We start from the raw sequence: 26,323 nt of genomic DNA on the forward strand, positions 1-26,323 counted from the left end.
CCCACTGTGGTCCCCCCCCCCCCGCAGGCGCTGATCGACAACGGAATGTTGAACTGCCTCCGGAATCTGAAGGGGCAGCGGGAGTCGAAGAAGCAGTACAAGCGCCTGGATGCCTTACTGTGCGAGAGCCCGAACTGGCCCCCGCTGGACCAGCTGCTGCCCTCAGAGCAGAGCAGCCTCTGGCCCTAGCATCACCTGCACAGACCTCCATTTTAGAGTATTATGAGTGCCACATCTCTCGTGAAGAGGAGCCCGTTGCCAGGGCAATAGGATTGCCGAAAATTTCGGTCTGTTACTAACCTCTGTGCCACAGTACCGGATCACGTGACAAGACAGTTTTTTTAATTTATGATTTCTACTTCTGGAAGACCACCGGAAAGCTATTTTAAGGACCTTGCGTTTCTGCAAACATCTGTAATAAAGCCTTATTAAAATACACTCTTGTCCCGAGTTTTGTCGAATGATGTGCGGCCCCTTGAGTATGCCCGGTCGGTGGACGCTTGGACCTACTGGAACAAGGCGGGCGGGGGGTAGAATACTGGGGCGGAGCGACACATTGTCGCGGTGTGTCAATCGGTGTTGCGCACAGAGGTCCTGTAGTTCCGAAAATCGGCCGGGAGGGAACCAGGATTTGTATGCGCAGAAGGTAACGCTGAAAAATTATTATAGACTGGTCGGTTGATTTTGCCGGCGAGAATTGTAGAAGGTCGTCTGAGAAAAGTATTGTAATTTTCCCATTACTTTTAGGTGTCAAGGAATATTTGTTAAAGCCGGGTTGTGTGAGTAGGCTACTGCGACATGTTTAGTTAAGTGATGCCAATTTGTTTCAGTGAGAGTGACTTACAAAATTTGGATTGCCAGTAGGAAGATGCTTATTGACTTTAGATTCATATTTTGTGTAACAGAAAACTTCTCATGAGCATATATTCGGTATTAAGTTTATAGTCCCTATTAACGTTATTTTTGGTGTATTTTAATTTGTGCGTTAACGCGTTTTTTTGTTGTGAAGAATCACACATTTCCCAAGTTTATCAGTAACGGACTTTTCTTTGAGCTGCTTTTACTTTCTTTATTCAGCCTAGACAGATGATGAGAGTACGACTTTTTGTTTTAGTATCATTTAAAAAGAGGGGGGTGGGGGGAATACTGCTCAAGCAATGACGATGTAACTGAGTGGATGTCGCGAGCAACTGGAAGAGAGTGAAAGAAGTTGAGAGGGTTTGGGAAATGTTCGGAGATCCATATTTTTGCGCTACATCACGTAGCGTGTATGCTACGTGATGTTCCATTGTGTCTGAGTAGCCTATTTGAAATGGGAAAATCGTTTTTTCATTACTTGAACTTTATTTCATCTTTTGGGGGGGGGGGGCTTTGTTCTACAGTCCCCTAGCAGTGGAGGAGGGGTATTTAGGGTTGGGGGGAGTTTAATAGTTCCCAGATGTGTGCTGTGAAAATATGGTCTCTTATAGCCCGTGCGATGCACTCGAGGAATGTCTGGGTATATGCATCGAGAGGCGCTCTTTGACACACATTTAACTGGAACACGCCGAAAATGACTCAAAGAAAATAAACTTGCATGCCTGGTCAATATAGCAGCTAATATGCCACAATCCGGGAAAACTTAATAAATGGGGGCGTCTCTGTGACTCGTTAGCTTTTTATCATATACGATATGAACTTAGTGGGTGCTCTTATTTTTGCATATTTCCCCCATCTTAATTGTCGGTAATTAATAGGCTACATGATACTTTGTGTGGTGCATGGGAATCAAACTTCTGCACTGCGGAAATTAAGTAGGCTTACGCTTTTAGTACGGTGCGAATGAACTAAAACATTGTGATCATGTGTTTGTAATTACTCCTACCAAGCGCTTTATTTAGTTCTGTGCACAGGCTGTCTTTTTCCATGAGCAAATCTCTAATCTCGTGGCTCATTTGAGCCATTTCAAACATGAGATGATTATTTAAAAACTCAAGAGATTTTCTAGGTTTTGCATCTGTCTAACTAACGCATAAGGTTTTGCAATCCGCCCCCAACCCCCCTTCATCTTTTCATCCCCCTTGCCTGTGATGTGTGTTAATGCTGCTATTAACTCACTGACTCAGCCTAGCAAAACCTCATACTTGTGGGGTAAGTGGATGCGGGCTTTATGGTTTCCTTCTTGGAATTGATGCCTTCCTCTCCCCATTTATTTCCAAATAGGAGACTCCTATGTATGCAACAGGAGGAGGGGACACAAACGGAGGGGTTTGTTGAGGGAGACAAACGTGCCACTGTCCTTGTGCTGCTAGGGTTTCCTTTTTTTAAATGAGTGCTGTAAGTCAGGGGAGGCCGAGGGGGGACAGAGTGGGATCAAGTAAGGGGAAAGAAGGAAATTGAAGTAGATCTAAGGTTAAAGGGGGACCGGCACAGCTTGTCCCAAAAAAAACAAAACAAACAAAAACAAAAAAAAAAACGAATGCTGTTTTCGCAATTCTCGCTCACAAGGTCTCCTTGGTTAACTTCTGTGCTCGCAGGAGGGACTGTTTTCGTTTGACCCGCTCTCGCCCCCGTCCCAGAGGTCCTTCGGTACCAGGGGCCCGTCTGCCTCCACAGGAGCAACCATGAGGGCCGGCTGCCTGCTTCTGCTGTCCGTGCCCGGTCAGTACGGCTGCGCGTGAACAGCGAGAGGACTGCACAGAGAGGACTGGGGGAAATTGATTCGTTGTCATTCATTTGTTCTCGTGTTGTTCCTGTTTCCTGGTGCTTGCTTTCTGTGATACCAAAATGAAATTGCATTTAAGATCCCTAAGAGTGAGGAATCTGGCTGTCAACTGGACCTCTGTTGTAGCCAGGGGCAGCATAAGGTGGATAGGTGGATGGGTGGATTGGGGGGGGGGGGGGGTTAGGACAATTCCAAGGGGCCTGACTGACTAAGGGTCCTCAAAAAATATTAGGGCAGGATTGTCAGGGGTGATGGGGGGCCTTTTCATGGGGGTGCCCCCTGATCGTTGCCCTTCAGTATCATGTGGCCTTGGCCTTGAAGGTCACAATACAACCGAGAAGATGTGTTTTCACAAAGAGTGAAATTCCCACATTGACGAGTTGGATAGGTCCTCAGAAAACTTATGCCTAGAAAATAAAAATGAAAAAGTAATTAAATAGAAAGAGATAACATTTGTACTGCATGTTTACTGGCTGGCAGGCAGCAGCATAGTATAATGACAACTTGAAAGGTTGCAGGTTTGATTCCCAACTTAGGACACAGCTGTTGCACCCTTGAGCAACGCACTTAACCTGAATTGCTTCAGTATATATCCAGCTGTATGAATGGATGCAGTGCCTGCAATGTAATGTAACGGCAGACAGAGGGAAAAGTCCTAAACGCAGAGAGAGGAAGCAATAACTGTCCCTCAGCGTAGCGCCATTGTGTGGATGTGCTTTGTCCCCCACAGTTCTACTCTTTGCACAACAGCTTGACGTTACAGAGGATTACGGCCCCCAACAGCCCATTTCCTGGGGTGAGTCTTAAAAGGAATCGTCTGCTTAACACACGACATACTGGAAAAATCAGTCACTGAAACAAGCTCTAGAGTGCAAGTATTTGGTCACAACACTGCGACCAATGTGGCTGTTCCCAAGTACATCCGCTGTGTTCTCGTACCTTTTAATCCTACGTTCGTGTGCATATCTGTCCTTTAGTCTGTATGTTTACAGGCAGTTTCTCAAATAGATTTGAAACCTTTTTTTCAATTCTGTTAATCCAGACAAAATTTCCCTTCTTTCAATTCACAGAGAATTATGTTTCTGAAATTCAATTTCCTGGTAAGTGTGTGTGTGTCTGTGTCTATATGCATGTACATGCATGTGTGTTTTTTAAAAGCTATGTTTTAGACTGTTTTCAAACCAGCCATAGTCTTTCCTGCAGTTACAATTTTTTTGGTATACTTAACTCTCATTTTAAAATGTTTTATAAACATAATTATGCAACAGTAAAGCTCAAACTTTCTCTCTTGACCTCTCCAGATATTCCTGAGCTGGACTCTTCTTCCCAACAGCAAGTCATTTTAGAACCCGAAGTCGGCCCTTCTCCTACGGGTATGGGCGTGCCCTGTTCAGTAACATATTTTTATTTTTCATTTTTAAGATGACCTCAAGAAAAAGACAGTTGGGGGAAAAAAAGGGGTGTTAATTCATGTCTGTGTGTTTCGGGTTTCAGAGATGGAGTTTCAGACGGAACCAACTGAGCCCGGACCCTTTGGTAAGGAAGAGATTGGCCGGGAAAAGTTTGCATGTGCGCACTGATACATTCAGCTGGACTTGTGCATGAACTGAGGTCCTGAATAGTATTCCTCATTCATTTATTTTTTGTTGTTTGCGCAGATTGTCGAGAGGAGCAGTACCCCTGTACTAGACTTTACTCTGTCCATAAGCCCTGCAGACAATGCCTGAAGAGTCTTTGCTTCTACAGGTAAGACTGTAAATCGGGCCTCCAAACCCCTGGCACCAAGACCATTGTGTGGACTACCACATTTTTTTATTTTACAACTGTTTTCTTGTGTGTGGGCACGTATGTGTGTGTGTGTCTGTGCACTTATATGGGTTTTTGTGTTAGTGTGTGTGTGTGTCTGTATACTTGTATGTGTTTTTGTGTGAGTGTGTGTGTGTCTGTGCACTTGTATGTGTTTTTGTGTGAGTGTGTGTGTGTCTGTGACTGTGCACTTGTATGGGTTTTTGTGTTAGTGTGTGTGTGCGACTGTATACTTGTATGTGTTTTTGTGTGAGTGTGTGTCTGTGACTGTGCACTTGTATTGGTTTGTGTGTGTGTCTGTGACTGTGTACTTGTATGGGTATTTGTGCGAGTGTGTTTGTGTGTGTGCGTGCTTGATGTGTGCGTGTCTATGTCAAATAAAAACCCATGTGGTAACAATGACCGGCTGGCAAGAGTATAGCATTGCACCCAACAACACTTCCAAGCCTCTCAAAGTGATGTTGTACATGCAAGACTAAACAGCAACGTGGTGCGTAAGAGCACCAGCCTGAGGCTGATAATAATTGGCATAATTCCTGAGCGTTCATAATGGTGGGACAAAAGGAGGCTTCAGCGTAAACCTCTCTTTAGTCCTATCACCGATACTTTCAGTCATATTTTCATTTTTCACCTTTTATGCAATATTCACACAAATACCCCTTTATGTCTCGGTCTGTTCAGCCTACGCAGGGTGTACGTGGTGAACAAGGAGGTGTGTGTGAGAACGGTGTGTGCACACGAGGAACTGCTTAGAGGTGAGGACTCCAGACTCGATCCTGGGAACACCGTGTGCATGCTGGTTTTTGTTACTTACAGCCAATTAAGGTCTTAAGAATGAAGTTTTTTCACAGTTTGTTCCCCCCATAAACTTACCACTATGCAAGTTTGGCTCATTATCATTGGCTTTATGTTTGAATTCTTCATTATCCACCAAATGGTGTTTTAATGGTCAGGTGTCTACGCTTTCACCAATTAGGAACCTGCTGATTCACCTCGGTCTTTAATTTCAGTTAAAAATTTAAAAAGTCAGTAAAAAAAAAAAGTACCTATTTTTATGTGACCGTTTGCAATATAGCACAATATGGGACTTTTTTGTGGTATTGTTACATAATTTGGCTTAAGAGGGGAAATGATCTCTCCAGAACCAAAAATGAATAGCTTGTTAAAAAAGTTCTGGGATTCCAATTGTGGTTGGAACGAAAACCCAGTGTACACAGGGGTTCCCCAGGACTGAGTTTGGGAACCACAAATACCATTCATCCCATTCCTTCACCTTTATGCATTTACCAGCACGCACAGTCCTGGATATTGCAAGTGTGCGCACATGTACAGTTTAGATTTCAATGCTGTACAAAACCCTTCTAAAATCCTGTAATGTATAATATAATGTTTACATATATTTATTGTTCGCTGTGTTGTCTCTCCAGCTGACCTGTGTCGTGACCAGTTCTCCCGGTGTGGCGTGGTCGCCTTGACTGGCCAGTGCGGCATTATGGGTAGGAGCTGCCTGAAGAGCTGCAGAAGCTGTTAAAAGGCTGCCGGAGGTAGAGAGAGAGAGAGACAGATGAGCTTGGATACTTCCGGAAACTCCAGCATCAAAACCCGCTTCCTTAACCCCCCCACCTCTGCAATTCTACTCCCCTCAACTGAGACCCCCCCCCCCATATATCTCCATCTTGTTTCTCTCCACTTCTCCACCTTCCACCCACAAATCTATAGAAATACAAATATATATATATATATATATTACTTTCATGCCTTAAAAATGTATATTTTAGTGACAGCATGTCACTGACATTAAGCAGCAGTCGTTCAGATCCACATGAACTGCTGTATTTAATCTTAGCTGTTTTGATAATGGAAATGTACTGTATGAATGGATTTATCTTCATGCTGTATTTTTTTTTTTTTTTACTAACCTGTCATTCTGAAGCCAATGCAATGGTGAAAAATGAGTCCCATGCTGGTTTCTCTAAAGCCACTGCACTTCATCAATGATTACCATCAAACTGAAGCCAGGAAAGCCACATGCACTGGGGCTGGTATAGCCAAGCAGTCAAGAGTTAAGACCTGGATAAACCTGTACAGCCATCAGCCAGTGTAAACATTTGCAAAAATACTGCACAATGTAGTAAAGAATAGAATATTGATAATATATTTTATTGAGCCAGAATCTTTTATCTCATGTTATGCTATGTTTACAAACACATCCCTTTGTAAATATTTTATAACTTATCAGCAGAGAACTGTTGAGCTTAAATCACAATAGCAGAGATGGAGACTGAGCTCTCAATGCTAGGAATAAGGCCCTGGACATGTGGTCAGTATATGAATCTTCTGTGCTGGCTTGCACAGATTTATCCTTTTTTGAGGCTTACGATGATCTGGCTCAGTGCTTTGCTCTGTACAGAATGACAGTGAATAAATTTCAGAGGCTATAAATACTTTATGAAGATAAACCACAAACTTACTGTAATCTACACGAACCGTTTTGTCAGATTCTTTTTTTTGTTTTACCACAAATAAAGTCTTGCCAACAACATTTGTGCATTTGAATGAGGCTGTGTTACTTGGAACGGGATCATTCCGCTTCACTGAAGCGTAACCGAAGGAGAAGACAGAAACGGTGATGGGAAGAGACAGCGCAGGTGGAAAAGCTGTGTTCTTCAGCCAGAACAGACGGAACCAATCCGCTCACCTGGAAGCAGCAGCAGTGACGAGGACTCCGTAGGTGAAGAGCAGGCCTGGCGGGGGGAGGGGGGTGATGGGATCTCAAACTGAAATCCTGGAGGACCGCTGTGCCTGCTGCCTTTCCGGTGTGTTACTGCACTTAGGTGCTTAATATAAACCATTGTGATTGGCTAAAGAGGCCTTTTTGCTTGCTGCCAGCAAGATCTTTAGGAGGTAGGTATCATCGTTACTTAGCCCGTCAGGGATATGTCCAAGATAGAGGGATATGAATGTTGTACTGATACTAAAACCCATGGTTTTTGAGATGATTGTTCCTACTTCCTTCCAGAAAGTCTGACTAGAGGGACAAAACCAGAAAACATGAGCATGATCAACCATGATTTCTCCACATTCCCTCCAGCAGCAAGGCTGTGCGCCAAAAAATACTTTTTACTTGTGAAATTTCCCCCTGATGTCTGGATTGAAAATGTGCAGGCTTATTTAGAAATGCACATATTGAATCAATGCACATCGGGGGACGTGGTTGGTGGGGGAAAAAATGAATGAATCAGTGCTCTCTGTGGAAATGTTCTGGAAATACAAGACTTTTCAGACTGACCCAGTAAAGTGAGGTAAAATTAGAGCGAGCTGGAGAGAAACAGAAAAAGCATCTGGTCTTCCACACCTGGCACAGTATCGCCGGATAAGCAGTGGCACAGAGCTGTTCTATTCTTTGCATCTGGGGGAAATGCACTTCACATACAGTACCACAGGTTTACTCAGGTTCACAGACTCGTCTTCAACCAATTCATTTACAGCTGCAGTCCACTCATTTGTGATCCTGCAGAGCCGTGAACGCATGCAACTTTGTTCACCAAAATGCCATTTGCAATCATTCACATTCTTTTGTATAAGGCTTTTGTATATGTAGAAATATGTGAGACAGCCCAACTGGTTATTCTCTTATGCTAAAATGTATAGATAACGCAAAATGAGATGTAGCCTTATTTTGTAAATGGGCTAAATAACTACAAAGGCAAGCAGGATTCCAATCAACAAAGGACTAGAATTCTTTCAAACTGTTGCATTTTCAAAGCTGAACACATTTCTGAGATGCGAATAAGCTTCATTCTGGATTATTCTGTTTTACGAAGCATCAGAGTTAAGACACTTCTCTGAGGTAAGCACTCTCACTACCTACTACTACAACCAGAGGTGGAAAATCCCAGTTCAGAAAGTTAAAAGTCCTCCCCAGTGCTTTGTTCCAATCACCTGGATTTGCAAATTAGCACAATTCTTCAGCCAGGAGGTAGAGCCGATTAGTGAAATCAGCTGGCTGATTTGGGTGGAAGAAATGCGTGGCAGGTCTTTCACCATCTGAACCCTGGCCTTTCAACCTCTGTCTACATTTCCTTACAGATATTTACACTAGACATATTCACTTCAACAGTCACTTTGGCTCTTGACCAATCGAAAAATGTCTTTCACGTTTGAAATGAGAACTGTTCACCTTTGAAAGTTGTAGAGATTGTCGGTTGAACGTACTGCGATGCATCTTCATATCAGACACGGTGCGTAATCACAAAAGCAGCCACGTGTTCGTCACAGCATTTCATCTCAGAGAAATAAAGCTTCACCACTTGCGGCACTTTTTTTTTAAAATCATTTTTTTATTAAACGGGCATCTTTTAAAGTATTTACAGACTGATTTTGTTCTTCCTCGGGGTGAAACAAACACTGACCATCTTTAACCTGTGTCCGGGTGGCTGCGAGCCAACGGCCATTTTGTCACACTCCCCAGGCAGGTACGTGGGGTCTCGCACCGGCTGCCGCAAAGCGAGTCAACGGTCAGCAAGATGTAAAGCAGTCGCAGCCGACCCTGTTCCTGGAGATCTACCGTCCTGTAGGGTTTCACTCCAGCCCTAACAAAGCACACACACCTCGTTCAACAGCTAGAGGTCTTGATGAGCTGCTAATTAGCAGAGTCAGGTGTGCAAAATTAGGGTTCAAATGAAAACCCACAGGATGGAGAACTCCAGGAACTATTCAGGAGTCGACCACCACTGATGTAAAAAAGATCGGGGGGGGGGGGTGGAGGTCTAAAAAAACAAACAAAATGGCCGTTTTAAAATCACAGCAGCCCAGCGTACGGGGAACGGGGGGAAGGTCAAACGCTCTAAAGAAAAATACACATCTGTGTGAAACGCGTACAATCCATGTCGGTTCCAGCACAATTCATTAAACAGTCAAGACATTTGTCTCAAAACAAACTATGATTCACACACAAACCGTTGGTGGGGGGGGGGGGGGCTGTATAAATTTCCACACAGTTCTGTCCCTCTCCACAGGAGTGGGACAGTTCGCCTTTCCACTAGGTCCAATAAACTTGCGACCCGCTACAAAAATTTTATATATTTAAAAAATAATCATTTTCAACAATCTCCTTAGCTTGCCCATAATTTTCAAACTGGTATCAGAGAATGAAGATCCTCTTTTCCCCATGCGAGTTAAAGTCTTAACTTCAGATCTCCTTCAATCTCCATAACATGCACCTGAGTTCCTGTTTGTAATGCACATCGGAACAAATGGAGGATGCTGTTGACTGCAGATGTATGATTTTTTAAAATGTTTTTTTTAAAGAGTAGTACGAAGGATATCTTTAAATCTTCATTAAGTGTCTAAATACGCTAAACAAAGCAATACTCAGAGAAAATCCTTTTTCCTCCATGCATTTCTGACCATTCAGTTCCCTCCAGTACCGCTCCAAAGTGTGGACATACTGCTATTTACAGGATGAGGTTTTTCCAAAGCATCCATTTCCTGTTGTGGCTGATTTCAATTTTAAAAAACTATTCCTTAATAACTACCCCCCAAAAAATAAAATAAAATAAAATAAAATAAAATAAAAAAACACCACTTTAAAAACTGACTTCACTCCGCCAACTGATTTGTTTGTCACTATTCTGTCATTCCGTTTTGCTGTGTTAATTCATTTTGTTTATAAATAGAAACCAGGACAGGAAGACACAGGGAAGGCAAAATAATAATAATTAAAAAAAAGAAAAAACCGTAAACAATAGAACTGTACAGAAATCCAACAATCGTCTTAAGCTCGCCATCTTAATTCTCCCTCTCCCAATTTAAAAACTACAAGTGTAATTAGCAAAGTCACCAAAAAACATGAAATTAAAATTAAATTAAAAAAAAAAAACACATAGGTTTAAAACACTGCCAGGTGTAGAGTGCAGGAAGGTGTGATTATCGTTAATGATGTTATTCGTATTATTGCTGGGAGATGCCAGCACCCAGTGTGACCCCCTCTTCCGATGCGAGTGCACTTCTGTCGCCTCTTGGTTTCTCTGATCCAATGCCGCACTCGAGCACTCTTCAACCGCTTCCGAACTCCGCCCCTTTACAAACTCAAAGTCTTTCGCTCTTCTTCTTCCTGCAGAGTTATCCAAGCCTAATGTCCTGGGATTGGTCGGTCATGACCCCCCGCGCAAAAGGTTTTTGTCTCCCAGCAACAGGGTGCCAGTCACAGTGGGGTGGGGGTTGGGTGGGGGAGGCAGGTGAGGAGGAGGGTGGGGTATTGGGGAATGGGGAATTTGTATAGGGAGGGAGTTTTTAAAGGGGGATATCACAGTGAACCGTGTCCTAAACGAGCAATGTCCTCATCACAGTGTTGACCGAGGGGGGGGGGGGGGATTCCTTGCCCCACACTCCTCATCTCCCTTTCCCTTGCTATTAGCATCCTGCCCTAACCTTGCTAACACCTCCTGGCAGGGGGAGAGATGGGGGAAGAGGAGAGGGGAGGAGAGGAAATGCATACATGATCCTGTTCTACGTCTCCCCTCCCTGATTAAAAATCGATATCGTCATTTTGATTGGTTCCCCCCCCCTTTGACATTCGCCCATCACCCCACCCCCTCTCTGTTCTGCTCTCCTCCTCCTCCCTCCCTCCCTCCCCAGGCAGGATGTGCCCCCCCCTCTATCTGCGCTGGCGGAAGCCTTGCGTACCGTCGGGGCCTGCCGGCTGCCGGACCACGTGATTGGTTGATCGGGACTCCTCCGAGGGCGGGGGACCACTCACTCGCGCTGGCCTGGAGTGGTCAAGACGAGAGGAGAGCAAGAATGAGCAGGAGCAGGAACGTGTGCAAGCGTGCTCACGTGAACGCTGCCTCACAACGAGCATGCCCACTGGTTTAACAGTTTTTTTTTGGCTGGATCGCAACAGCGGGGCCAGCCCTATAAACGCGAATGTCGGTGATTGACTGAGTGACTGAGTGATGAAGTTACACCATTGGTCGGCCGGTCCAGCCATATATTAGGTTTTGACCTGGTCTTGTTTTGCACCAGAAGAACAACAATATCCCTACCCAAGTATCAGTTAACACACTTCCAGACCAGCTAAATAGCTCCACAGGTTAATGAACCAGTTGAAAGTGCCTGTCGCATTGCATTTGCACCGTACTATCCCAGTCCCTGGTACTGTGCAATGATTGGCTGAAGAGTAATTATGCTGACAGTCCATTGGTCGGGGAGATCATGGGAGTTTGTAAAGGTACTGAGACTATGACAGCAACCAATTGTGTCTGTGGACGCTACAGATTCCAACATCTGTGGTTGCTGTGAACGACTAATTCAATTTGTACTCAACTCAAAATACGTTTCGCAACATACTGCATGCCCAAAGTGATGGAAAACATGAGTCAGACATTCTTTCTTTTTTTTTTTGTTTTTTGCAGTCAAATGATTACCTGAGCACTAAATACACAATTGGCCATCTAGTGTCCTCCCAGGGGTAAAAACACACTGTTTTAGGAACATTTAATAAAATGTTCGGGCCCCGTCATTAAAACGTACTGGTACAAACGGAAGTGTGCAATCCACAGGATTTACGTCCAAGGAAGGGGACATATCTCCATCACAATAAGTGTGTCGGAACAAAAAACTATATAATTTAACTTAGCTCTCAAACATATTTTATTTCACCACTTCCTCAGAATAAAATGACACTTTGGGTCACTACCTGGAGACAAATGGGGACAGTTTAACAGGAAGACCAGGCACATCACTCTCTTACACCGTCTGCATCGGCGTTCAACCGTAAGGTCACACGTGAAGTTCGGTGGGTGCACGGAACCCCCCACCCCCCTCCGTGTCAGTGTTACTAATGCGAGCGTGAGCGCATGTGGCGCCCCCTGCAGGCGGGCCGGCTCCGTACCTGTCCGCGTTGGGCCTGTCCTGCGGCGAGTCGTCGGGCGTGGCGCTGCCCAGGATGCGCCGGCGGGCCTCGGCGTACTCGGCCTCCCGCTGGGCGAGGGACTTCACCTGCGGGACGGGGCGCATGGCGGCGGCCGGGGACCCCAGCGAGCCGTTGCTGGACGGCCGCTTCAGGATGCGGATCTGCGGGGGAGGGGCCGCGGGGAGCGAGTCGTCCTGGATCACGATGGGCGTCCTCAGCGGGGAGCGTCCCGAACCGGCGCTAGACATCCTGAGGGATGACAGAAATTTCGGTTTCGATCAGCCACAAACGCGATCGAAAGGACAGCGCCGCACCTTCGAAACATGGGGGACGGTGCTAAAGGTCTGAATGAAATGGAACCCGTTTAGACTGACAGGAATCATAATACTTGTGTATCATATCAGGCAGTGTACTGATACAAACACATGCACCTTATAGTTAGCACAACTATAACTCTTTGATTACAGTTTCAGTTTTTCTCTGCAAGTTAAACTGACAAAGAATGCCTCCATAATTTCTGATTATTTATTTCTGATTGTTCCTTGTTAATCTGGATGATGACATTTTTTTCATTTCAACAGCTGCCCTGCTGTGTCTTGGGAGTGACAGACTGTGCATCCCCCTAAACCTGCAGGGAGTAAACATGCATAAGTTACAGAAGTTGTAAGAGTGAACAGCCTGTCTGACTACGGGCTTGTGGCTGTATGAGGGATCAGGATCAAACCTGATCTTTTTTAACAAGGCACTAAAGAGACGTCACTCACTTCTCTTTCTGGCTGATCCTCAGTTTCTCCTCCAGTCTTCTCTCCATTTCCTGCGTTTAGAAAATAAAATCATCATTACCGCGCAGCAAATCCACCAACAGAAGCCTCAGTGGGGAAAAAAGAGCGCCACTATTTCCAGCAAGAGCGCAACAGCTTCCAAGTCACTCGGGAAAGAAGTTCAACTCGTAGGCGATATCCTCCCGATGCTGATTTTAGTTTGCTAGAGAGGTTACGATGTAAATGACTTCCGGTGCACATTTCACAACTGGAATTACTGGTTTATTATTTTCATAAATTAATCATTTTAGTGGCCGGTAATTTATTACAAGCTTAAATTACAAGTTGCTATTTGCGCACATTTACTCTTGTCACCCGACCCCCATGAAGTAGCGCATTTCACGGGCCTCAGAGAGCTATGACTACTGGTATAGCCCAGGGAAACACCAAACTGACAGAGGGAGAGAGAGGGGAGGGGCGAAGAGAGCTTGAGTGACAGGAAGAGGGGAAATTGTAGGGGTGCAGGGCATGAGGGTATTCCGTTTCAAAGTTATTTTTGTTTTGCAGCTAGAATCCTGGAGAGACTGAAAGACACACTGAGGGAGGAAGCAAAATATCAGTTTGCCAATCAGAACGCCCTTCCAACTTTCTCAGACCTGCCAATTACTGCTTAACGAACTGGCCCAGTTTAAAATTCCCGCAGTAGTGACAAATCCACAGCTCAAACTACCAGTACAGCGTCTCTTAAACATCACAGCAAGTTGAAATGTAAACATTTCTTAAAATATCCAAATGAAGATATCGCGTTTCCATCGTTATACGACCGGGTTTCCATCACGCAAATTATCACGCTAAGCCTGAAGTCTCAAATTGCCTAATGGCTCGGCAGGTGTAGAGCCGAAATGGAAAACACGCTGCACAGCCAAAACCACACTTGTGAACAAAGTTTCAGAGAAAACTAGCCAACTTATACTTCGCAGCTAAATTACCGAGTAAAGCGACGTTAAGGAAAGTTAGTTGAATAGTAAGTTAAACGCCAGACCATTCAAATTTAGAATATATTGCCTAAACCGCTCTTTATATCAAATAAAAAGGACAAGGTTTACTCACTATCCAAAGCTCAAATTCTGAAAGGGCTCGCTGTAGCATTTCTCAGAAAGGAATGTTGGAGGATTCAGCGGCAAACTTCAACCATGGATGGCGGGTCACTGATTAGCGACATAATCAGCTAGCTAACCAACAGCACATACTGTAATATAATATACAGCTAGCAATTTATCCAACAATATTAACTATGAATTCAACTGGGGACAGCTCACAAGCTGGTAAGTGCGCTAGTCGCCTCGTTAGCAGCTCGTTCCTCGCGTCCTCGTGTGCTTAACACGAAATGAACCTGCAGCTAGCTACAAGCTAGCGTTAGCTACATAAATACGGTTGCACTAGTTGCGCTTAGCAAACAGCATTAACGTTACCCACAATGTCATTCAGTGAAACGTTTATTATCGAGCTAGGTCATGTACTACGTTAGTTAAGTTGGCACTGGCTAACGTTGTACGATTTAACAAACTAGCTCTCCAGATCGACAGCTAAATAAAATCACAAACGTCATCGCAGCAGGCAAGATTAGTTCGCCATATAAAATGAACTATCAAGTAGTGAGGATCTGGAAGTATGCAGACACTATATTGGCAAAGCACTTGTTTTAATCACAGTTTAGCTAGTATACCAAGCTTTGTAACTAGACTAGTTAGTTCGTGCTAGCGAGCTAAAATTTGCTTGAAACGTTTCAGCGAAATGCTCAGCTAATAGCTAGTTAGCCAGTTTCTTTAGCTACTTGGCGAATCAGCAGCTTTCGTTAGTAAGGACATTTAGACAGTAAACTTTGACTTTGCTTCTTATTTTGTTGTGACTTGTTTGGCTAACCAGTAAAACAGTTTTCACGCGCTCTCTGGTCGGCTGGATGCTAGCTAGTTAGCTACGTGCCATTCCTCGCGCTCCCTCATTCCGTATCCCAACCCCAACACAACCCCAGGCCTCTGTCCCTTTAAGTTGTGGCCTACTGCGCCTTGCCGTGTTTCAACCTGGCAAAGCAATGGACTGGACTCCATCGTGACTTCGACCCTATCCCACAGTTAAACGAAATCCGTTGTTCTAACATAAAGATGACTGGAGATGATCAAGGGTGCCCTGGAAAAACAGTTCACCTACTCCTCATCTTACCCCGCTGTCCGCTGCTTCCTCCCAATTCTCCGTAACCTCCTCATCTTCCATGTTCCAGCCTCCCACACACACTCCAGGAACAAATTCTTCTTCTATAAACTATCGGCTAGTAATATTCGTAGTAAATTAGCATTGCCGCCACCTGTTGTTTTGGATGCTAACTGCACCAGTGCCCCCATTTCATGGAAGAACAGCAGTTCTGTTCAGTGCCCCAGACGTCACTGTCTGTCTGTCGTCTGTCAGGCTAGTTTTGTGAGATTGGCTTCCTGAAATCTGATTGGTCCTTGTGCGTTTTAGCCAGACGTACAGTATGTTACAGTCAGTCCAATGTCTGCTTTTGGCAATTTAAAACTACTTGCTGACATAAAAATTTAAAGATAACTCAGAAGTTTTACTGTTAGGTACTATCTGCTTATATAAATCCTGTCTACATTACACCAACTGCTACGTCTGATGTCTGGAATTTTGATGCAAGTCATGCGACCACTAGTGAAAAAATATTGAGAATATTAAGGACCTACGGTGGTTCCGTACATTGTTTTTTTGGTCTTGGCCGTTAAATTTAAAATACTTGTACGTACATGCAGTGCATTAAAATACATAACTCAGCCCCAATTATTTCATGGATCTTCTGACTCCTTATAATCCATGTTAAAGTGAAACAGGCAATTTGTCAACTTTTTGGCACCCCTCTATAAGTGAGGTGGGTGCCCCTTACAGGCAACAGAGGAGAGGGTGTTTCTGCAGTTGTGGAGCCATTGGAGGGTGAAATCGTTGCTGAATGTACAGGGGGTTAAATTTGCATTATGTGGTGTTTGGCTTGTAAAGCCCATAGCTCTGGTAAGACTGGTAAGAAAGGGACATTTGAGATTGGATCATGCAATTATCAATATGAGAGCATCACATTTGATGAAAAATTAACATCCTTTAATTGCAATGTAGTCAGTAATTATACACTGCAAGTGGGTTCATTGAAGGCTACAAACAATATTATTGTACAACATAATGTAATATTAATAATGTATCCTCGTTTAACGCTGGCAATTTCAGGCCCTTGATAGATTTAATTTTTATCCAAAAGACATCCGTTGTACTGCATAAATCACTTTCTAAATTAAGCCTAAAAGAACACATTTTTCCATATCTGAAAAGCAGAAATACCTAAACCTTTTAATGGTAATAATATCCGTTCACTTGTGTTCACTGATACATGTACGTCATCGATCCCGTCTGGCGCGCCTATCACAGGCTCGTCAACTTCTTTTATTCCTCCTCTTTTTATACGTTGCGTGCGCGCTCCCGTAGTTACTGGGAATGGTGATGCCGCTTGCGAGGAAGATGGCGTCTGTGTGGATAGTGATGATCGGTATCAAGGTATAAGTAGGAAAGAAAGACACAGAAAAGACATAAGCGAGAGGAGGGGATAGACAGGTAAATAGGACATAGAGAACGGAGACAGGAAGGGGACGTTCAGGATACGGTTCGATGATCGATCAGTACTTGGACCCTATAAACCCAAGCAACTGCTGAACACCGGCAGATAGCTAGCTACCTAGCATAGCTTGCTAGCCTAGTTAGAAATTGCCCCTCTGTAGTGGGGCCAAGGGGAGTTCGGTAGTGTTGCTGCCGGTGAGAAGGAGACGACGGTGTTTCTGCATCTTGGAGATACAAGTGAGTGCTGCTGGAAGTCGCAGGGAGGCCGGGATAAAGCATCGCCACCGGGGACAGGGGCGAGGTGAGAGGGGAAAGAGTAATTTGTTTTTGGGAGTATGGGTACGAGCTGGGTGGAATTTGGTTCATTGGCTATCTGTTAGCTGGACACATTTGCACCCATTCTCCTTAATAATGGGCAGTACCCCTTCTTCATGGAATTCAGCTAAGCTGGTTAGTTCGCGTGATGGCCACGTTCGGAATTTGGGTAGCAAGGAAGGTAGGTTACCTAACTGTTAGCAATCTAACAAGTTAGCGTCTAGCTAACTAGCTAGCTAGCTATCACTGTGTAACAAGTTACATGTGTTGCCTAGATTCCGAATAATATTACCAACGACGTTAACTAACGTTACTTAAAAAAACTCCAGCCAACTGATATAAAGACCGGTAGGTAGGTCAATGCACGATGGACTTTTGGATACGTTGAACTAATTGCAGTTGCTCCTGAAGTAGCTCGCAAGCTATAGCTGACATTGCGTAAGTTAACTCCACTGGCGTTTTGGCGAACGTTGTTCATCTCCCCAAAACACTTAATATTGACTTGGTTAATTCGCTATTGAGCTGTTCATAAAACTAATAATTAATTAAACTTGAGAGGAACTACAAAGTGAACTTGAAATAGCATTAAAGAAAGCTTGGTACGTACTAACACATTAATTCGTAGTCGTGTATTCGTACGAATCATTTTAATTTTGGCACACCTAGTAAACACTCACACACGGATGACATCAACTTTACACCCCCCCCCCCCCAAAAAAAAAAAACACACTTCCCAAACCACCGTGTGCACCATTCACACGGACCCTCCAGGAATTATTATTACATTTTTCATCCTCAAATGCACACGTATATTCCAAGAACGTTGAATATATTAGAGGTGGTAGTGATGTAGCGGCACAGATGGCTAACAAGGTTGTGTGATGGGGGTGTGGGAGGAGAGGTGGTGAAGTGGTATTAAAACAGGTGAAAGAGGGAATTAACATGGATGCACTGAAGAAGCACATAGGTGTTACATTGCTTTATTATATCATTTGTCACATTGAGTGTTCCTGGCACTCTGGGTGATGTCACTGCTCTTCTCTTGGCCAGCTCTAATGTGGCCACTTATTTCTCTGTGCTGCAGACAGACAGTGTGTCTCTAACCTGTAAGGAACAAAGGAATGACATATCTGATTGACTTTGGGAGGGGGGAGGGGGATTCAGTGATAGAAGCATGGGAAAGTTTTTGGTGTGTGTGCATGTGCATTCGTGTGTTCATGTTACATTACGAGCATTGAGCAGACGCTCTTATCCAGAGCGACTTGCACAACTTTTACATAGCATTTACATTGCATCCATTTATACAGCTGGATATATACTGAAGCAAGCACCTTGCTCAAGGTTACAAAGGCATTGTCCTACCTGGGAATCGAACCAGGGATCTTTAGGTTACAAGACCAGTTCCTTACCACGTGTGTGTGTGTTGGGTGGAGGGGTTATTATAGCCAGAAGTGGGTGGCACCTTAACAGGCTACAGGGAACATGTAAAATAAGGCAGAAAGAGGCAGCTGACGAAGAGAGGCACACATGCTCTGACTTCACCTTGCTATTGGACAGTGAAGTATTACCAGGGCAATACATGGAGGTCATGTGACATTTCTTCAACTGAACGTGCAAGTAAGCACTGAGTTTAATGCTCCGTCCTGGTGTCGGATGTCTGCACAACATCTGAGAAGCTGCTTGCAGATATTTGAGATTATGAACTGTGTATGTATGTGTGTGTGTGTGTGTGTGTTGGGGGCGTTTTAATTTATTCTGTAGGTCACAGTTTTTATCTGATTGTGGAACTTTCCCTCTGTGTGCAAATGAACGTGTTGAAAGTGAAAATTAGTCATTGTGCGCTATTGGTTTGGCTAGGGTCCTGTCCTTGTTTGGAAACAGACATGTGCTTGTCTTTCAAAGACATCCCCCATCTAACCTGTTCTTTCATTTTCCTCTTATCTTCAGTGATGTCGTGTTGCCTGTGTGCTTCTTCTTTGGTCAGATGCTAAAGTGCTCTCACCTCCACCTGCTTTCCTTCCCTTTCCTTTCACAACCACTTGTGAATTTATGCTAATGCAATTAAAGCACCACAGGCTTTTTCCGTGCCAATTCCAGCAGTTGTTGAGCAGGAGGAAATGGCTAATTAGGCCTGTGCTTTCAGTGTAAAAGACTAGGGTAAACATGATTTTATTTTTATGTCACTTATTTTTAATGATATACATTGTTAGCATTCTGTATGATTTCTGCAGTGATAAAACCACTTTTTACTTTTTGATTTATCAAGGTTTAAGGCTGTACCTCAGTGGTTCCCAACCCTGTTCCTGGAGATATACTACCCTGTAGGTTTTCATTGCAACTCTACTTCGGCACGTGTGATTCTACTGATTAGCAGCTCAATGAGATCTCTAGCTGTTGAATGGGGTGTGCTTTGTTAAGGTTGGAGTGAAGACATTCAGGACGATAGACTCCAGGAATTTGGGAACTGCTGCTGTACCCCTTACTAGGTGTTTGTATCTGAGCAACCAGAATGTATTTTTCCATAGTTTTTTTTTTTCTTCCTGTGGAGAAAGAAGTGATTATTGATGGTTCTTGAATTCTTCTTTTCCTATCTTTTTTTTCTTCTTCTTCCTCCCTTTTCCTTGCCCTTGCCGCCAGCCAGAATGTCCAGCTCCTCAGACAGTGAGGATGACAGCTTCGTTGCCATGGATACGGAAGAGGGCGGGGCCGGGCCGGGACAGTTCGCCATGGGGCACGAACAGGCGGAGCGCCGGGCTGGGGGTGGGGCGAAAGTGAGCGAGCGAACGATGGGCGAGCTGCCCGAGGAAGTGCTGGAGTACATCCTGTCCTTCCTGTCCCCATACCAGGAGCACAAGACCGCCGCCCTGGTGTGCAAACAGTGGTATCGCCTCATTAAAGGTAAGGCCCGGCTAATCGATTAATCAGTATTGATTCACTAAGGCATGGTTAATCGCAAATAGACTCAATCACACATCTGACCTTTTGACACAAGAGTACCTTCCTTCTGCGTGAAGTCCCTTGCATTTTTAAAATGGTTTCTTTGAGAATAACTCTTAACAATTTTTAAAAGAATTTTCAGGAATGTTCCATTTGAACTTGGTGAGCAGATTACTGAATTCTAAATTCTGTCCCCCCCTCAGGAGTGGCCCATCAGTGCTACCACGGGTTTCTGAAGGCAGTTCAGGAAGGCAATATTCAGTGGGAGAGTCGGACGTACCCCTACCCCGGGACACCCATCACACAACGCTTCTCACACAGTCAGTCGCTCTACCTTCCCTCCGCAATCTCCGAATACCCATCTGTTCTTCTTTTTCCTCTTCACCTCTTAATTTTGAAGTGATTTTGAAACAGATTTGCTCATTCGTGTCACGATTGCATCTGCGCTTGTGTTTTGGTCCCCTTTCCTGTCTTCGTATCTGAATGTTTTTGATGTTGCGTGAGATGAAGAGCTGTCCAAGATGTGCCGTGAATTCAGTGGGAAATAAATGGGAAGAAGTGTCTTAGTGAATTTCCAGTACTTGGATATTTACTGTTAAAATTGTAGGAAGCATAAATGGACCGTAAAATGGAAAATTTTTGTAATAGCAGTGAATGGCAGTTACTGGTCATAAATATGAGATGATCAATGCCGTTATAAAATAAATTAGTTGGGCAAGGCGGGGGAGGGTAGAGGAAAAACAGTCTGTCAAAATTTGTGTCTTTGATCGGAGAAATTAACTGTCCAGCGTCCATGCTGACAATATAGTTCAAGATACAAGAATCCTTTAAAACCATGTACGAAAATAAAAATAAAAATTTCCTCGTGGTATGGCTGGAGTAATTGGCATATATCCATGAGATGTCCTTAATTGCACTGTCAATGTATATGACATATGTACCAGTTAAACTAGGAAATAGTACATTTGTATGATTAATGTGTGGTGAGGAAATGGTGATGCAGCGTGTTGTGTTTTGCAGGTGCGTGCTACTATGACTCTAACCAGTCCATGTACGTGTTTGGCGGCTGCACTCAGAGCAGCTGCAATGCTGCGTTCAATGACCTGTGGAGGCTCGATCTCAACAGCAAAGAGTGGATCAGGCCCCTGGCCTCAGGTACCCACCGGCGAGCTCATACTTAACACCGGCCCACTCGCGTTGCCATGGTCTCACGTGTACATATCTGTGCTTGGTTTGCTCCTGAAAATATTGGCTAACCCCCTCCCCCCCCCCACCTGCATTGTCACCCGTCAGGTTCGTACCCCTCTCCAAAGGCTGGGGCTACCTTGGTGGTGTATCGGGACCTGCTGGTCCTGTTTGGGGGGTGGACCCGGCCCAGCCCCTACCCCCTGCACCAGCCCGAGAGATTCTTCGATGAGATCCACACCTACTCGCCCTCCAAGAACTGGTGAGTGAGAGACGTGTCTGTTGGGGAAGACGATGTGTACAAAGAAGGAAGTAAAACCAATAACCTGGTTATCTGCACTGTGAACATGCGCATCTTTATTTTCTTCTTTGACCATTTCTTTACCCCATCTTCCAACCTCCCTCTTTTCCTTTCTCCATCCCTCTCTCCATCTCTCTGTCCAGGTGGAATTGTGTTGTGACCACCCACGGGCCCCCTCCAATGGCGGGACACTCCTCGTCAGTCATTGGCAGCAAGATGATCGTTTTTGGGGGTTCCCTTGGCGCGCGGCAAATGTAAGTTCCAATTTTGCAGCGTGGTTATAGTTGCTCCTGCCTAGATAACAGGAAATAATGTAAAACCACACCAAAGGCAAAGAGCTGAAAGGATTTTGCTGCCTGGCAGTTTATGGCCAGCTGCACCTCAGTGGTGCTGAATCATGGCAGGAAGTGATTCTGGAATTTGTGCGAAGTTGTCAAAGTGGGAAGCTAGCTTGGCAGTGTTCCATGGGCACAGGATGTGCCAGCCGCAGTGGGCACTGACATCGGCATGATTCGTTGCCAGGGGGATGATTTGGTGCCAGGGGGCTTTAGCAAGGCACACCACCTGGGAGGGCCCACGTTCTTTAATGCAGTTTGGTATTTAAAGCATTTTCGGATCAGCTGCCTGTTGTCACCTGTGTGAACTCAGCAGAGCAGTTCACTGCCCTAACTGACTCTCCTGAATCTGCACCCCCCCAGGAGTAATGAGGTCTGGATCCTGGATCTGGAGCACTGGACCTGGTCCAAACCCCCCATCACCGGAACCGCCCCCCACCCTCGGGGGGGTCAGTCACAGGTAAGTGTCACTGTGTGTGTGTGCGTGTCTGCGTGTATGTATGTGTGTGTGTGTGTGTGTGTGTGCGCGTATAGCGTTTTCTTCTCATACGTCTACATTTTTCTCTTGTATTATCCCTAAATATTCCTTTTCATCTTTCCCAGGTTGTCCTTGATGACAAGACGCTGCTGATTTTGGGTGGCTGCGGGGGACCCAATGCTGTGAGTACCGTCTGCATGCGTGTAACGGGCTGGTTTGCCTGAATAGGTGTGTTAAAGTGTTTGAGCAGCAAGTCCTCGCAGCTCCATGTAATTGACAGAAGCACATCACATGATCACATGGAAGCTGCGTGACCTGTAATGAACCACATCGGGCGACATAGCTCAGGAGGTAAGACCGATTGTCTGGCAGTCGGAGGTTGCCGTTCAAACCCCGCCTGGCGTGTGAGTGTCTTTGAGCAAGACACCTAACCCCTAACTCCTAACTGCTCTGGCGAATGAGAGGCATCAATTGTAAAGCGCTTTGGATAAAAGCGCTATATAAATGCAGTCCATTTACCATTTACATTGGTGGCTACAACCATTATTGCATTGGATAATTATCGTCGCAATGTATCGCCTGTCCCTAGGTCGTGTCGTTTCGCTGTATTTTCAGTCCTGATGTTTGTTTGTTCCTCCTTTCGCGTGCGTCCCAGCTGTTGAAGGACGCCTGGCTCCTGCACATGGGCGTGGCCCCGTGGACATGGCAACAGCTGCGGGTGGAGAACGAGGAGCACGGAGCTCCGGAGCTGTGGTGCCACCCCGCCTGCAAGGTACGTCCGCGGGGCGACCCCTTAAATCGCGCCTAAGTTACCGTTTTTTTCTGTTTAGTCCCTGTCATTTTGTTTGTTTAGTCCCTGTCGTTTCCACCATTTAGTCCCTGTCGTTTTCTCAATTTAGTCCCTGTCGTTTTTTGTTTGTTTAGTCCCTGTCGTTTTCTCAATTTAGTCCCTGTCATTTTGTTTGTTTAGTCCCTGTCGTTTCCACCATTTCGTCCCTGTCGTTTTCTCAATTTAGTCCCTGTCGTTTTCTCTGTTTACTCTGTCGTTTTTGTTCGCCGTTTGGTAACGCGCTCGCTGCTGTCCCGCAGGTGGGCCAGTGTTTGGTGGTCTTCTCCCAGGCACCCTCTGGCCACGCCCCCCTGAGCCCCAGCCTGAACTCGCGGCCGTCCCCCATCAGCGCCACGTCCCCGCCCCTGGCCCCGGACCCGCCCTCCATGCGCTCGCATTCGCCCGTGCGCGGCGGGGCGGGGGGCGGGGTCCCGGGCGCGTACGAGGAGGCGCCGTGCGTCAACGGCCGCTGGGGGACGCTGCGGCCCCGGCCCTCGGCCAGAGGGGGCGCCAGAGAGGCCAGCCCCTCCTCCTCCCTGCAGCAGTCGCCCAGCCGGGGGCCCGACAGCCCCCCCTTACCCCTCCCCTTACTCAACGGCTCCTCCCCCTCTCCCCGCACCAGCCCCTCCCAGGCCGCCTCCCCCCCGCCTCGAGCGCACCCCGCCCACCCGCACCCCCCAGTCCCGCCCGACTGCTGCTGGGACTCCTCCGCGGTCGCCACCTCAGGCTCCGCCCCCGAGCTGACGAGCGCCAACGGCGTCCACACGCCGCCGGGGTCCCCCGCGAGCCCGCCGGGGGCCGTCTCCCCCGGGGCCCTGCGCAGGGGGCTGGAGGCCGTCAAAGCGCTCTCCTCCTCAGCGTCGCCATCTTCCTCCTCCGCTTCCTCCCAGGGAGGCGGAGCCACGGGCGGGGCCCCGCCCCCTTCCGCTTCGTCCGGCAGCCCGCCCCCTCCCGGGCAGGCAGCGGTGGCGGCTGATGGACACTCCATTCCACCAATTGCGAGGCGCCTGGGGCACCACCCCCCGCAGAGCCTGAACGTGGGGAAGCCCCTGTACCAGTCGCTGAACTGCAAGCCCATGCAGATGTACGTGCTGGACCTCTCACAGGCCCGGGGACCGGGACTGGTCTCCTGGAAGGTGTTCGGCAGCAGCAGCGGCAGCGGAGCGGGAGGGGTGAGTGGCGGCGCGGGGGCCGCGGCCGTGGTGGGACCCCCCGAAACCAGCCTGCACACCGTGGTCCAGGGAAGAGGGGAGCTGATCATTTTCGGGGGTTTGATGGACAAGAAGCAGAACGTGAAGTACTACCCCAAAACCAATGCCTTGTATTTTGTGCGCGCCAAGAGATAGTGCTGAGAGAGGGAGCGAGGGACAGAGAGATGAAGGGAGAGAGAGAGAGAGAGAGAGAGAGGCAGTTGGAGACAGAGAGAGAGTGTGAGAGAGAGAGAGAGCGAGAGCGAGAGAAACACTAACGACGTCCAGTCTGAACGCAGGGCTGAGAAGGACTCACTCTTGACTCTGTACTCCTTGGATTGGCTCTGGCTTTTTCTGGAAGCTGGAAATGGAGGGAAGACAGAACGGTGACTGGCTGCCTCAGATTCAGTAAACTCCCTCATCTGTCATCTTCCTCGTTCTACATTTTTTCTTTCTCTCGCAAAAAAAAAGTTTCTTCAATAAAAATTGACTTCATAAGCAGAAGAGACACCTGACTATGATTATGGTCAGCGTTATATAACAAGTTACTATGAATAAACTTATCAGAAGTTGCTATAAATAAAATTTTTACTTCCCACCACTGTCTCCACCGGAAGATAAGAGAAAAAATGGAGGGTTTTTTTTCCATCCGTTTTTGTCTCTGGATGACAGGAGATCCAACGGTGCAGTTCTGGCTGTCCAGGGGAGCTGCAGACCTGTGGAAGGGGAGCGATCGGTGGACTCTTGTGTATAGCCTGTTTTTTAATTATTTTGTCTTTTGCATTGATGGAGGAACGCTTTCAAAGTTCATTGTTTACAATGGCGTGTATGTGTGTGTGTGTGTGTGTGCGTGTGTGTGCTTTTAAACATACAAGTGGTTTTGACTTGAATATATTCCATTTTTGCCTGGGGGAGGGTTGGCGGGTGGGCAGTAAGGGAAAACTGTAAAGAAAGAAAGAAAGGATGCCATTTAAAGAAAATAATTGAAACAGAGAGAGCAAAAATCATCATGACATTTGGAGTATATTTGAGTAAATGTGTATGTGTTGAATGACTGAATGAATCATTAAAAAAAAATAAAACCGGACGTAAAGCTGAAGTTACCTGTCTTCATGGAGTGAGGTGAAAAAAAAATGCAGCCTATTTAAAATATGTGTTCTACACAGTCCAATTCCAGGTTCCTTCAGTGTAAAATGTAGCTTTCCAAAAGGTGTTCCATGCCCACCAGTAGTGTTGCACAGAACATATTTAAATAGGGAAACGAAATGGGATCGAATTTCAGTTTTACAGAAAAAGTATAAAATAAGATGCAAAAGAATTTTTCAAATGTCCGCCGATGTCCGTCTAATGATGTTTTGTTTCTTCCCACTATTCACTGGGAAATACGGTGGTTAGGGCAGGGCAGGCCATTCCAGTCCTGGAGGGCCGGTGTTCATCCAGGTTTTCGTTTCGACCCGTTACCCTGACCAGATGATCTAAGTGGCTGAATACACCGGCACTGGTTCACTCGTAGGTCAGTTCACTGTAAAGCGTTTTACATAGCGGGACACAAGAACAGTCTTCGGCAGTACAATTTATTTATTTATTTTTAACTGAAAGGGCAAGAACACAAGTTTACATTGCATTACTAAAAATAGAACTTAAAAAATAACGGGAAAATACAGCTGAAAGCAGCAATTGAGGGGCCAAAGCTTAAGGCTTCAATAAGCACACTGTCACAGAAGTGTCTGCAAACGCATTTCTCACACATGTTTACAATGAAATGGAAAGTTTTATCGTCTCATGTCACAGTTAAAAAAACAAATGGCAGACATACACACAGGCTCCGGTTTCCACTTGAACCCTGGGCCAAAGCAAGGGTCAGTGACTTGATGGATGGCACCAACGGTCCGTTTGTTTCAGCAGAAACAAGG

The 26,323-nt window shown here is 45.8% G+C and overlaps 4 protein-coding genes across 10 annotated transcripts in view; 3 read left to right on the forward strand and 1 right to left on the reverse strand.

The window, feature by feature from the left end:
* atp13a2 (ATPase cation transporting 13A2) overlaps positions 1-436 on the forward strand; it is a 38,470-nt gene extending 38,034 nt beyond the window's left edge. For all 4 annotated transcript variants that reach the window (XM_064300700.1, XM_064300702.1, XM_064300704.1 and 1 more), the window contains exon 29: positions 28-436. In XM_064300700.1, coding sequence (XP_064156770.1) covers positions 28-189 — 162 coding nt within the window. In that variant the 3' untranslated portion in view covers positions 190-436. The remainder of the gene's footprint in view (positions 1-27) is intronic.
* Positions 437-466: 30 nt separating this feature from the next.
* LOC135235323 (microfibrillar-associated protein 2-like) lies at positions 467-7,054 on the forward strand. Its single transcript, XM_064300705.1, has 9 exons — positions 467-646; positions 2,517-2,640; positions 3,435-3,500; positions 3,775-3,804; positions 4,006-4,077; positions 4,199-4,240; positions 4,363-4,450; positions 5,192-5,265; positions 5,938-7,054. Exons 1-9 carry the CDS (start codon positions 482-484, stop codon positions 6,039-6,041), a joined length of 765 nt encoding a protein of 254 aa, XP_064156775.1. The 5' UTR covers positions 467-481; the 3' UTR covers positions 6,042-7,054.
* Positions 7,055-8,829: 1,775 nt separating this feature from the next.
* LOC135235324 (SUZ domain-containing protein 1-like) lies at positions 8,830-15,595 on the reverse strand. 2 transcript variants are annotated; one of them, XM_064300706.1, is made up of 4 exons: positions 15,407-15,595; positions 13,190-13,239; positions 12,405-12,674; positions 8,830-11,280 (listed from the first exon to the last, which is right to left on the reverse strand). In XM_064300706.1, the coding sequence occupies exons 1-4, from the start codon at positions 15,455-15,457 to the stop codon at positions 11,169-11,171; spliced, it is 483 nt and encodes a 160-aa protein (XP_064156776.1). In that variant the 5' UTR covers positions 15,458-15,595; the 3' UTR covers positions 8,830-11,168. The 2 variants fall into 2 exon arrangements, with proteins under 2 accessions (XP_064156776.1, XP_064156777.1); XM_064300707.1 differs by having other exon boundaries at positions 15,395-15,494.
* Positions 15,596-16,693: 1,098 nt separating this feature from the next.
* On the forward strand, positions 16,694-25,509 carry LOC135235326 (F-box only protein 42-like). Of its 3 annotated transcripts, none has more exons than XM_064300709.1 (10): positions 16,694-17,141; positions 19,793-20,053; positions 20,296-20,412; positions 21,113-21,247; positions 21,386-21,539; positions 21,722-21,832; positions 22,277-22,373; positions 22,517-22,573; positions 23,047-23,163; positions 23,481-25,509. In XM_064300709.1, the coding sequence occupies exons 2-10, from the start codon at positions 19,798-19,800 to the stop codon at positions 24,564-24,566; spliced, it is 2,130 nt and encodes a 709-aa protein (XP_064156779.1). In that variant the 5' UTR covers positions 16,694-17,141; positions 19,793-19,797; the 3' UTR covers positions 24,567-25,509. The 3 variants fall into 3 exon arrangements, with proteins under 3 accessions (XP_064156779.1, XP_064156778.1, XP_064156780.1); XM_064300708.1 differs by having other exon boundaries at positions 19,797-20,053; XM_064300710.1 differs by having other exon boundaries at positions 16,694-17,077; positions 19,797-20,053.
* The last annotated feature ends 814 nt before the right edge of the window (positions 25,510-26,323 follow it).

Source organism: Anguilla rostrata, chromosome 11 (assembly GCF_018555375.3).
Source record: "Anguilla rostrata isolate EN2019 chromosome 11, ASM1855537v3, whole genome shotgun sequence".
NCBI classification, from domain to species: domain Eukaryota; kingdom Metazoa; phylum Chordata; class Actinopteri; order Anguilliformes; family Anguillidae; genus Anguilla; species Anguilla rostrata.

Coding starts and splice junctions, on each gene's coding strand:
- LOC135235323 (XM_064300705.1), top strand. CDS start 482: ATGCCCGGTCGGTGGACGCTTGGACCTACTGGAACAAGGCGGGCGGGG. Junction 2,641..3,434: donor GCTTCTGCTGTCCGTGCCCG/GTCAGTACGGCT, acceptor TGTCCCCCACAG/TTCTACTCTTTGCACAACAG. Junction 3,805..4,005: donor TTCTGAAATTCAATTTCCTG/GTAAGTGTGTGT, acceptor TGACCTCTCCAG/ATATTCCTGAGCTGGACTCT.
- LOC135235324 (XM_064300706.1), bottom strand. CDS start 15,457: ATGGAAGATGAGGAGGTTACGGAGAATTGGGAGGAAGCAGCGGACAGC. Junction 12,675..13,189: donor AGGATCAGCCAGAAAGAGAA/GTGAGTGACGTC, acceptor GTCATCCCTCAG/GATGTCTAGCGCCGGTTCGG. Junction 11,281..12,404: donor GACAGGCCCAACGCGGACAG/GTACGGAGCCGG, acceptor TGACCACTCCAG/GCCAGCGCGAGTGAGTGGTC.
- LOC135235326 (XM_064300709.1), top strand. CDS start 19,798: ATGTCCAGCTCCTCAGACAGTGAGGATGACAGCTTCGTTGCCATGGAT. Junction 20,413..21,112: donor CACACAACGCTTCTCACACA/GTCAGTCGCTCT, acceptor TGTGTTTTGCAG/GTGCGTGCTACTATGACTCT. Junction 21,833..22,276: donor TCCCTTGGCGCGCGGCAAAT/GTAAGTTCCAAT, acceptor GCACCCCCCCAG/GAGTAATGAGGTCTGGATCC.